This window comes from Aricia agestis, chromosome 3 (genome assembly GCF_905147365.1).
Source record: "Aricia agestis chromosome 3, ilAriAges1.1, whole genome shotgun sequence".
Taxonomy (NCBI): Eukaryota; Metazoa; Arthropoda; class Insecta; order Lepidoptera; family Lycaenidae; genus Aricia; species Aricia agestis.
In genome coordinates this window covers 19898027-19911101 of record NC_056408.1, presented here as the reverse complement: position 1 = coordinate 19911101, position 13075 = coordinate 19898027, and the positions used below count along the sequence as shown (strand labels likewise).

The following is a 13075-nucleotide window of genomic DNA, read 5'->3' as shown; positions in this document are numbered from 1 at the left end:
ATGACTGTGCTCAACTTCCTAGCCACGCGGCTAAAAAAGGTTGGGAAATACTGATGTAGAATGTAGTTATGATCTTTTAGTAGATGAGACAGCTGATCATGTTGACTGCGACAGCGACTGTTTTAGTATAATAGGTTGGGGAAAAAGTCTTTCCGCGTTATAATATTATGTATTATATTCACAAAAGTGGTGATCTGATGAAGGATGCATAAGTAATCGAGGGAACTCCTCAAAATTTATATGGAAACATGTGGTGACTTCGGTTTCGTGAGAAGTATTCTAAGCATATGCTACCAACAAGTAAGACATAATACACAGAGGTATACCTGGTATACCGTGGTTCGGAAGGTGCTGAGAGAACTCCTGATTCTTTATAGATACAAGTTTGAAAGTTTCGGGCTTCGGCGTTGTTTTAAGAACGGAAAACATGTGCTACTATATAAATTATATTCATCATCATCATCATCATCATCACTACCATATTATACCATACATCGTCCCATGGTTATGACTTATGAGCCTATAATGACCCTGTTATTGGTACTTTTCATAGTCTTTTAGATCGAGACTCGAGTTTGTCAAGCGATCAATCGAAAAAAATGTATACTCTATATCAAGCGAAAAAAATCTATACTTAATAATTAATATTATAAACCTGAAGAGTATGTTTGCTTGAACGCGCTAATCTCAGGAACTACTGGTCCGATTTAAAAACTTATTTCAGTGTTAGATAGCTAATTTATCGAGTAAGACTATAGACTATATATTATCACGTTAAGACTAATACGACCGAAGACACTCAGGACAATGTGGGAAAAACGGGGGAAATATTAGTGTAGTGAAGGGAGTAGGGACATAAGAGCTATTTTTATGGGTTAAATGTACGGTTTCCGTAAAATTCCTAAATGACGCGGGCGAAGCCGCGCGGGACATCTAGTCAATAATAATCATAGAATTAAAGATATATTCGTAAAGTTAAAATAAAAGGTTCATGCAATATACCTAAAATGTATTAGGTAATATTATGGTTCCTCGGGATGTCTCTTCGTCACGTGATACTTCAAACTGGACCACTGCACGAAGCTCTCCCCGCACAACTTGCACACGCATCTTCGGTCATTCAAATGTATCATCATATGTACTTTTAAAGTTTCTGATGCTTTAAACCTCTTAGCGCAAACATTGCACTCAAAAGGTCGTTCGGGGCGATGAATGGCCGCATGCCTTTTTAAATGATTGCTATCGCCAAATTTCTTGTGGCAGACGTCACATTCGTAGTTTCGTTCTCCCATGTGAAATGTTCTCTGATGACGCAACAATTGAGATTGGTTCACGAACTTTCTGCCGCAGGCGTTGCACTTCGGCATGGGCACTCCGTGAGCTTCCTCCATGTGCGCCGGCCGCTTGTGACCCGGCACCAAGACATCACAGAGGTGGCAGCTCCGCAAGTATCGGCGTTTCTTTAAATGCACCTTTTCATAATGCTGACTCACTAATCGCTTTTTCTTAAACACTTTCTGGCAAATCTTACACGAAAACACCGTTGCTCCGTGCTCGTTTGTAGTAATCGTGTATCTCGGATCCTCCTCTTGTCTACCTAAAATTACACAATATTTATTTTCATATTTTGAATTTTTTAGGGTTCCGTAGTCAACATGGAACCTTTATAGTTTTGGTCCGTCCGTCTGTCCGTCTGTCCGCGGGTTTGCTCAGAGACTATAGAACCTACTAAAGCTTTCGTTAAACTGAGCAGTCCTCGTCAACGCCAAACTACACTCTTGAGTCTTGGCTCGTAGGATACGGTGGCTCAATGAAATCTCCAATATTTAAAACGGAACATCTCACGCCTGAAATGAAATCATTTCGTGCAGCAGTTAGGAGCTAGGGCAAAAGCCAAGGAACGTCATTATAATTTGTCTGGATACGTAATGGCCGCATTTATGTTAGAAAATCAGACACCTCAGAGTAATATTAAGAAGGGTTAAAATTAGTTCACTTAATGTTTTTTTGTATTTTCAATTGTACAAACTTAATGCTTGCGTTTATTATAGTCGTTTATAATGTTCATAGATTTAAGTGTATACTATCAAAAGAGGATGAGCAGAAATGTATGGAACCTGGGACCATCCACCAATGGCATTGAAATATGTGTCATCGGATAGGTATCTTGAATTGGAACAACAATTGCTAAGATACATTTGTTATTACAGCTGTCCGTTCCAAGTTATGAGACTTGTAAGTTCAAATAAAAAGGTTACGTTTACCCAAGGCTAACCAAACTACTTGATTACCCGAGCTATTTTATTAGCTTCTTTTCTCTAAAAGTCTGCCCTCCTGTCATTTAAGCACTTGCTTTTTACATAATTGGAGAGGATGTTTGTGTTTGTTTACTTTGTGGCGTATAATATGACCTCGTGCGTATTTGAAAGTGTTTTATAATAGCTACAGCTATTTAAAAATTGACGACCACGTAAGGCAGCGCCCTATTAAAATATTTTTGTCGTAGCAGCTTTAAATCTCGTTTAAGGCGGCCGTTCACCACTACCCAGCGGAATACTGTTACAGCTCGATCTTCACTTGCCTGTTCTGTAGCAAGCGGTGTCTCCCCACGGTCTTTAGATGGTGGTACGAACCACTCATAACCGTAAGCTTCGATAGACTCCAACCCATCCCCAAACTCACGGTCCAAGAAAAACATGTCATATCCTTGAATTAAAACATGCAATGTGTTTTCATTGTCATTCATGATGTCTAGAATTATTTGCGTGTCAGTTTTCGTGTCAGCAAGTGCATTTCTTAAGTTTAGAGTATATTTTTCTTATGCGATAAAAAGTCTCATTACTCCAAATGGACAGTTGTTACAGCAAGGTGGTAACAGTGATTGTTGTTCCTATCGAGGGGACCTATCCAGTGATATGTGCCTTTTTGCTATTGGAGGGTGGTCTCAATCTACCCAATGTCTTTTACGCGGCTTGAGCAAAAACAAGTGATTTTTTTCATAACGTCTATTTTATAATTTTTAATGGACTAAAACAGTATAATCATGTTCGTAACTAAAAAGGTGATATCTTGGATCTGATATTGTCTAGCTCTATTGTTAAAAGCCTACAAGTCAGCAATAATACCGTTATTGGCAATACCGATCCTGCCCATCCAGCACTAGAATTTAATATAAGTATAGAATCAGATAAACTTCTAAATAAAAAAAATGCGAGTAAATTTAATTATTTTAAAGCCAATTACAAAATTATAAATTAAAAGTTAACTGATATTGACTGGGATCATATCTTTAAGAATGTTACTGATGTAGATTCTATGACCGATTTTTTTTACTTTAAATTAAACGACTTGATCGAGAAACATGTACCGAAACATATTTTTAATAACAAAAAGAATTCATATCCTATTTGGTTCAGCGACGATCTAATTCCACTCCTCAGGGAAAAGTACAAATACAGAATTCGCTTTAAAAATATCAGGGGGTGAGCCAAAATCTTTTCGTTTTCGCTTCGTTATAGAATCGCCGATGAAAGTGTATGGCATTGAGATAAGCGTTCGTTAATATGGCGTTGACGTTCGATTCGTCTTATGTCAATTCCATACATTTTTATCGGCGATTCTATAACGAAGCGAAAACGAAAAAGTTTCGGCTAAATGGCCAGCCCCCATAGACAAGTGGCAAAACGCTTACGCTAACGTTAACGCTAACGCTACAAAATGTATGGATTTGACATTAGTATTCGCTAGCGAAGCGATGACTTATGTCAAATCGCATACATTTTGTAGCGTTAGCGTTAGCGTTAGCGCTTTGCCACTTGTCTACAGGCCCTGAACCCTCGAGATCGGATATCTTTGAATTTTAAAGGGATTGATGGCGTGCGTCTCGTCTAGCTATAGCGGTTCTCGAGATACAGCATGACAGACGGAGAGACAGTTTTACCTTTTGGGCGTTTGTTCACTACACGAAATTTTACCATCCGGCGCGGCGCGGCATCCTGATTTCCTACCTTATTTATATGGCAAACGTGAAAGTTATGAACACGCCGTAAAAACTAGGATAATCGAAGATCTGGTGTATCTGTGTTTTCTAATCAGGGTCCCCCTGATTAGAAAACACAATAGCGTAACCAAACTATTAGAGATCGGCATGCCAACTTTACAAAAAATAATATTCAACTTGGTGGGCCGCTTCATTTGACGTAAAAAATCAAAGGTCTGAAGTATCTGATGAAGATTAACCCTCAGCTGGTTTCAACTGTATGATTCAGATATATGGTGATGCCCCCTCAGATCTGCTATAGTTGCATTACACGTGTGATGATAATAATAATAATAACTCCCACACCGGTTTTGGTGACGGTGGCCTGTCTCATTGAAACCAGACCAGTTACGCAGGATAATTTTATAGTGCCCAAGTGTGCGCGCAGTACACAAGAGCAATCTCTTTATTCCTTTACTCGCATAACCCAGTGGGACGGAAGACCGACACAGGATATACATATCAGGCGCAGGACCGACTTTTTACATGCCCATCCGACGCATGGATCATCTAACATCGTACTTATCAGACAATCAGGTGAGTCCATGGGCGTATATAAGGGGGGGGGGGTCCTATCCATCTTACTTGTCCAATCGACAATATATTAGGTACATACCCACAGATTTTCATCGGCGAGGTACATGTTTTTTTTCTATTTACAATATAATAATTATTATTATTCTGTGGAGCGTGTCCGTAGGCAGAGTAGGTATTTAGGCTGCTGCAGAACCCTTCATGAGCGAGTCCAACTCGCACTTGGCCGCTTTTTTACGTTAGGGACCCCCCCCCCCTTATCAAAGCTGCAGCTGCAGGTGCAGGTGACAATAATGTTACAATTACGAAACTAATACCTACTAGAGCGAGCGAGAGAAATACGTGGCTCGATTTTTATTCGGCGGTATCCGCTTTTCTGATATTTCACTAAATTTAGTTTAGTGAAATAACATATCACTATATTTTTAGTAAGAAGATGTAATAAACAAGAATTTGATTTCGTGAAATCCCGGATAACCTCATTTCCCTGCGACAGATATAAGTCAGTCAAATTTTTTGATCAATGAAAGTTGTTGATGATTTTTGTAGCAGTACCTACGTTCGCTCGCCGATTGAAGTGAAAACTGTGCTCAACTTCCTAGCCACGCGGCTAAAAAAGGTTGGGAAACTCTGATGTAGAATGCAGATAATATTTTAGTAGATGAGACAGCTCATCGTGTTGATTGCGACAGCGATTGTGGTTTTAGTATAGGTCTACTTAAGTAAAATTTTGAGACACATGTGAAGATAACAAATTAATTGAAAACTAGGCAGTAGGCACCTCTTCGCAAGATTTTTAGGTGAAAACAAAAATAAATATAATTGTGAATTAAATTTAATCAATAATAATCATAGAATTAAAGATTTATTCGTAAACTTAAAAGGTTCATGCAATGTACCTAAGATGTATAATATAAGGTAATATTATGGTTCCTCGCAATGATATTCTATGTTACTAACGTAACTAGATTGGAAGTTTACGGTAGCAACGCGTTGCCACTTCGAAGATGCCTGCAGGCATATCTCACATACATAATGACATAACGAATATATGACTTGACATTGTCTTTTGAACAAAAAAGTGGTTACGCATTTCTGAGAATCTTTTGTAAGACATTGCTACTCTAGTATTTTAGAAACTCATTGGTTCCTCGGGATGTCTCTTCGTCACATGATACTTCAAGCTGGATCCCTGCACGAAGCTCTTCCCGCACGACTTGCACACATGTCTACGGTCGTTCAAATGCATTTTCATATGTATGTTCAAATATTTTGATGATTTAAACCTCTTATCGCAAACATTGCACTCGAAAGGTCTTTCGGGGCGATGAAGGACCACATGCCTCTTTAATTGAGCGGTACCGGAAAATCTCTTGTGGCAGACGTCACATTCGTAGTTTCGTTCTCCCATGTGAAATGTTCTCTGATGACGCAACAATTTGAATTCGTACGCGAACTTTCTGTCGCAGATGGAGCACTTCGGCATGGGCACTCCGTGAGCTTCCTCCATGTGCACCGGCCGCTTGTGACCCGGCACCGAGACATCACAGAGGTTGCAGCTCCGCAAGTGTCGGCGTTTCTTTAAATGCACCTCTCCATAATGCTGACTCACTAATGGCTTTTTCGTGAACACTTTCTGGCAAATCTTACACGAAAACACTGTTGCTCCGTCCTCGTTTGTAGTAAGCGTGTATCTTGGATCCTCTTCTTGTTTACCTAAAATTACACAACTATTTATTTTCGTCTTTTGAATTTTAAGGGTTCCGTAGTAAACAAGGTACATATATTTTTATAGTTTTTTTTATAATTTCCGTCCGTCTGTCTGTCCGCGGGTTTGCTCAAAGGGTATAGGGTGGGCAAAGGCAAAGCTGTATGCACATATTAATGATGCCGACATTGCCGACAAAATGGTAAGTATACATAAATCCTCCGATCGCGGATTCTTGGAAATCTATTGCCCAACTCCCAGTTGAAACGAGTTGAAACGTTGGTACCTCCCCTACACAACAGGTACACATCAAGCGGGGATGATTTTTTTTGAGACACTACGGAGAATTCACTTCAGACATGAGACATGCCCACAGACGCGCCCGCTGGCATGTCCGAGCGGGCAACTTTACAGGAGGTTTCTGCCAAGTCTGTTTGTGTTAATAGTTACATAATTTAAGAGTAACATTGTCCTACAAATAGAACAATCCATATTTTAGGACCATCGAACCGAAATATTAAATCCTTTCTATCTCTGTTACGAGTAGCTACCACTTTCGAGATTTTCGAGGAAGTAGTCATATCAAAATGACGCTATTCACGAAGAGCTTGATAGCTACGAATAATAATAGTATTTTAAAAAGATAAAACCAACTTCAAAATTGCACGTAAATGCGAACACAAACATAAAAACACACTTGAAATTTGTCACATTTGTTCAGACACTGGTCTAGATTAAAATATACAAAAACTGGGCAGATCTAGAAATATTACATACATACGCGTCGAATTGATAACCTCTTTTTAGGGTTCCATAGCCAAATGGCAAAAAACGGAACCCTTATCGTCCTGTCTGTCTGTCCGTTCGTATGTCACAGCCAGTTTTCTCCGAAACTATAAGAGATATACTATTGAAACTTAGTAAGTAGATGTAGTAACCGCGTTATGATTTTGATACAAAAATTGAAAAAATATTAAAAATTTTACGGGTATTATTTTAAATACGAAATAATTAATTTAAAATCACCGGAAAACTGTGTGTTTACAATACATCACTTCGTCATATTACAATCTCGCGGTTTTTACAATCTTATGGTGACATATATAATCATATTGTATTATTATGAGGAAATACTTGTATTTTTAATGTTCGTGAGTATTAGGTAAGTACAGAACAAACATCGTATTTAAATAATACATAACTTTATTATATTAATACTAAGTATATAAGTATTTATAACCACAAAATTACTTAACGTAACATTGGATTATTTTTGTTAAACAATTGCAATATTATTGCAAATTAGAAAAAATAATATTGTATGAAAAGTATTACCTATACCTACTCATAATGCAATAGTTATATTTAAAATACATATTAAGTGATAATATTATTTGAGTGACCTACTGGCAATTCTAATATTTTAAAACAGTAAATTATATTATTAACAATAAGTTCACAATAATAATAATAATAAACATTTACATTACAAGGTAGGTAGTCTGGATTATATAGGAGCCGAGCTCCGTATGAACCCAAAGTGGAGGTTTTATGTTTGGGCTCATATTGATGGCCTCATCCAAGAGGACTTTATAGATGGTATTCAATAGCTTTGTCCACACTGTGCCTTTTTTTTGTTCATCAAGGGCATGCGTTATAGCGCAGTCAACAGCGAACGTGAGGCATGCGGCATGCCGCATGCCGCATGCCCGTGACGCGCGTTGATATCGTTGCGCTCGCTATGACACTTTTCTTTCAACGCGAGTGGATTTTGACGCATTCAATAGGCTACTTGACCTCATTTTTTTCTTCACGCTAATAGCTTCATAATCATTCATTATTACAAAAAAGCTAATATTTTAATATTTTACACAGTAGTAACCCATAAAAATGTTAATTGAAAAATATGCCTTATAAATGGCGCCGAAAACATTGTCCGCCATAGTGTGACGTCATACGTTTTGTATTTTAAGCTCCCTTTATTGAACATTTTTTATATGCTAAATGTACGCGTCTAAAAGTGCCCAACAATTATAAAAGAATTAAATAAGTAATTAGAAATCATTTGTAATGTTGAAAACTTTTGGAGAAAAGTTTTGGCCATTTCATTTCCTGATGTTTTATTTGAATTATTCAAGAAAATATATTTTACAAATCTTTCAAGGCTTATTTTTATTATTTAAGTATGTACAAATAAACTTACACATAACGAGCGCGATAAATAAAACATTGATTACGAATAGAATGACGTCACATCCAATTCGGAAGTACCGCAAAAGCGTTTTCGTCAGTACAAATCCTATTTTCATAAAATCATATTTTCAAATCGACTTTATTTATCAATCATAAGCTTTTATTTGATGATAAGGGTGAAATACGGTTTTCTAGGCCAAGTTCTACTAGAAATATGTATTTGTTCAATGAAATTGAATATAGGTCAAGTAGCCTATTATTGAATATGCCAAACCAAAGTGGAATAAAAAGAAGATGACGAAAATTGAAGATTAAATTGCATAATGTGGACATAGCTATTGGGATAATATGATCCTGTTGATATGAATTATTCTGCACAAGTTTAAAAAAACATTAAATTAAATTAAAGGGGTCCGTGAAAACTGTTCTTTACTTCCTAGGCGCACGACTGTTAAAGGTTTGGAAACACTGATGTAGAATGTTGATAATCTTTTAGTAATTGAGACAGCCGGCGCAATCAACACATCATGTTGATTGCGCCAGAGACTGTTTTAGTATACTTACTTAAGTATAATTTTAGGTTTAGGTTTTAAGACATTTATTCTCATAAGAATTTACATAAATTCACTTACATGAGAAAGACAATGAAGTAAAGAGATACAAACAATGTAAGTTATAGTAAACATTACAAATCACATCGAGCGAGCTAAGAACATAGATTACAATCTGTTATAATTATAAAATTAACAATTCATAACGTAAACAAAGAAAAAATATTTCAATACAATTGAGGGTATTTTTATAATCGATAAGGCCAGTTGTCACAGTATAAGTGGTTGCAGTAGACTATCCTCATACTGGACCGTTCCGATTCCGAAGTTCGTACACATTAGGGTAATTTTGAAACACAATATGTGAATAAAATAATTGATGCAAACTCAGCACCTCTTCGCAAGATTTCACATTGGACAGATTTTTGGGTAGGATCAAAAATAAATATAATTGGGAATTAAATTTAATCAATAATAATCATAGAATTAAAGATTTATTCGTAAACTTAAAATAAAAGGTTCGTGCAATATACATCAAATGTAATTAGCAGAGTTGGGCATAATTGAAATACTGGTTAATCTAATTAGCAATCTAATTACAAAGTAATTAGAATACATTTTATTCTAATTACATTGTAATTCAAATACTTTCAAATTTAAATATAGAATTACACAAAGCAATTGATTCCTATGTAATCCAATTTCAAAGAAATCTAATTAATTTGAAATTAAGTTTTTTTGTAATTGAATACTTTGGTTTCGACTAATTACTCTAATATTATTACAGTGTCAACTGTCAGGAGTTAAAAACAGAGTACTGTATCTACATGGTATCTACTATCTAGAGGTTATTTTTTTTACGTCCGTGCTAGAGGTATTATTTTTAGGGAATTACTGTAGGTATAGGTAAATAAAGCATTAAATATGCCCATCAGATTGATACAAGAAGTGGAAAATGTAAATAATAATTTATAATATCATACAAATAAGTAATACAACATGAAGTAAGTACTTATGACATTCACAAAGAAAAATAAAAACATTTACTTTACCAAGAAAAAGCCTTTTCTTTCTGTGGTTTAGGCGTGAAGAGGTCAGACAGATAGAACGACAGACAGACACACTTTCGTATTTATAATAAGTAAGTATATTTAAATACTTTACGTATAGATTTTAAAACTTGGGACATAAAAGTAATAGCCAGTTTTGTTTGAAATTTTGAGGTTATGTACCTACCTACAGCTATGATATTATTACTTATACTTACTTACCTAATTATATTATATACTCATTACAATATTATTAAAAAAAACATTATTGACCTACAGTGTGTATCAGTACTTATAGTTTTCGTAAAAACGTAAATAATTAATGTTTTAAAAATAATTAAGTAAATTCATAAATTCAACGTAGGTACCTACTTTACATATTTTTACCGTTCTACATAATAACAGTCCGAAGATAATTTGAGATGAGGATGGTATCCACTCAGTGGGATGAACTTGGACATACCTTTAGGTACAGTATAAAAGCATAGTGCAACAATTCAATACTTAATTATGAAGTTTAATAGTGGTAGTGCCAAGCTGCTAGACCTGCAGTCAAAATGGACAGCGGTAACCGGGGAAATACTACACTCTCATAAAAATAGTGTTAAATGACAGCTTCAGCTGTTGTGTTTTGTATGTTAAGTGAGAGCTGAACACAAAATTTCCTCTTGGTCTGCAGGACACCATAATCCCTTTGTTTTTAGATCTCACTCTTTAAGCTCGGCAAGGCATTCATAATAATTTTTGTAGACTACGGAGCTGCTTAAGCATTTCCTTACCTATAATCATATTATGCTGTTTTGTGCTTGTACGCTACGTTTGTAGATTACAAAAGGTTCGGGTGCAGGCATTAAGATATAAGTACTACATACACAGGTAATAAAACAACACTTTTTTTTAAGAAAAACTTTATCATAATTTATAACTTAATAATTATTCTTATTACAATTATATTTATCTAAGATAGGGGCAGGGGCAGGAGTACCCTCATGGCGAACATAGCTTAGGTACCAAATGATGCTCATAAACATGTGAGCAGCATCCCACTGTTCTAAAGCCTACAATGCAGTAACAGCAATAGCTTTTGATAGCGACCTGACCATTCATGTTTCTTTCTGTTACAATAAATACAAAATAAGTTTTTCCTTCTGGAAAAACTTATTTTGTTGGCAGTTAAATGGCAGGACTTTTTTTTAGCTTAAAGCACAACAACACAACACAGGCACAGGCAACTCAAGGCACAACATTTTGCTCAGGATTCATGCATTCTTGAAAAACGCAATGTCCTGGTGTTTCAGCTGCTCTTCTTATATTGAACAACACTATATTTTGTTGGGATCTTTCATCAGCTTCTGGAATATCTGACCTTATGTCTCGAGCTTAGTTCCAACAAACTCCAGAAACTTCATTCATAGATGACATCTGTAAATAAATCATTTGATGAGATGGACAGATATCAAAACAACAATAGTAAAAAACAAATTAAACACTGACATATGTTAATTTGATTATTAGATTAGAGTTTAAACTATATACCTCTTGTTGCTCCAAAGAGAATATAATCACTACGTTTTATGTTGCTCCAGCAAACGAGTAATGTTTTCAGGATTCCACTCTAAGTCTGAAGTTGTGGTGTCTAGACTGGCCACATACAGTACACATTAAAGCTGATTCCATATATTCAGGTTGAAAATCCTCAATTACTTGGACTATTCTGGTTCTTCATCTTGAGACCAAAGCTAAAATAAAAATATAATTAGAGAAAAGCTTGCCATGAATCCGGTATTACGCTGAGGAAATAAATTACTTTATTTCCTACTGCAATAATGAATTAAGAAACAGTAGTGATGGTACTACATATACATTTATTTTAATACCTTACTGGTCTCCACAACACACGGAATCCTAGTATGGAGATCAGTGATTGTGTAAGAATATCCTGTAAAATTTTTATGTGAAAATAAAGATTTGTTTGGTTGTTTGTTTACCTCTCGTGCTTGAATCCAAGAAGATACTAGGTATAGAAGCCACTCTTTGTTGTTCTTCATTTGTCCCTTCAATTAAAATTCTGCATCGATTTGCTATTACTATGGATAATCCACATGATACAACACAGATATTATGATGGCGAACCGCTGCTGCTGCTGGACATATTTTCAGTAGATGCATGATACGCAAGTTGCCAGCATGCATGGCAAATATGATCAGTAGGTGTAATCTGGAAATAATGATAGTGATTAGAAGTATTGTTAGTTATTCCCTACTTTTTCCTTAATAATAGGTACTTTGCTAGATAAGTTTCATGGTTTAAAATGAAAGGAAAACATTTCAACACTTAAAATTTAATAAAAAAGTTCATGGTTAGGCTAACACGTAAAATATATTATTTGAAGTAAACTACTTACATAATATCCAAGATATATCCACAGTCGATTAATATTCACAAGATCTTTACTCTCGTCGCATAAAGCAGGCCTTCTCAGTTCTCAATTTGAAAACAACAGAAAATAACTGACAATCACAAGTCACAACTCACAACTGCTACCCAAGTCCCAAACAAATTAATAGGTACATGGTGCTACCGTTGATTGTGTTGGATGTTGATTATTGGTTTCATACAAAGAGAATAATATTATAATAATTACTACCGCGGGTTTCATAATCTTTGGTTCAAGTTGAGATTATTGGATTATTGAGATTTGAGATTTTCTAATGATTTTCTTCATCTGTCTTCTTCTTCTTCTTTATAAATGGCCTCATTAACTGATTGCCATGACAAGAAAAAATATCGATGGAATTTTTTTTTTAATATGTACAATGTAATGTGATTTTATGTAATATATTCTTTTCATTATGAGATATAAGTAAATAAGAGTTTAATAATAATTCATAATAAACGTTTCTATAATAACTTTAGTATTTATTAAGTATTTTACTTATGGCAACATTAAAAAAATATAACATAAAATGATAGGTCTACCAGAATCTGATAGCAAAAAGT

The 13075-nt window shown here is 35.4% G+C and overlaps 1 protein-coding gene and 1 long non-coding RNA gene across 2 annotated transcripts; both read right to left on the bottom strand.

The window, feature by feature from the left end:
- Positions 1–5705: 5705 nt before the first annotated feature.
- Positions 5706–6673, bottom strand: LOC121740562 (zinc finger protein 286A-like). The gene is made up of 2 exons (XM_042133299.1): positions 6652–6673; positions 5706–6289 (listed from the first exon to the last, which is right to left on the bottom strand). The coding sequence occupies exons 1-2, from the start codon at positions 6671–6673 to the stop codon at positions 5706–5708; spliced, it is 606 nt and encodes a 201-aa protein (XP_041989233.1).
- Positions 6674–11701: 5028 nt separating this feature from the next.
- On the bottom strand, positions 11702–12611 carry LOC121725640. The gene is made up of 3 exons (XR_006035415.1): positions 12480–12611; positions 12063–12292; positions 11702–11813 (listed from the first exon to the last, which is right to left on the bottom strand). It is a non-coding gene; the product is annotated as an uncharacterized LOC121725640 (long non-coding RNA).
- Between the last annotated feature and the right edge of the window lie 464 nt (positions 12612–13075).

Excerpts from the sequence above, each read along its gene's own strand:
- LOC121740562 (XM_042133299.1), bottom strand. The coding sequence starts at position 6,673 with ATGCCAGCGGGCGCGTCTGTGG. Across the intron at positions 6,290-6,651 it reads GCCAGCGGGCGCGTCTGTGG|GTAAACAAGAAGAGGATCCA; the intron begins GCATGTCTCATG and ends GTGTAATTTTAG.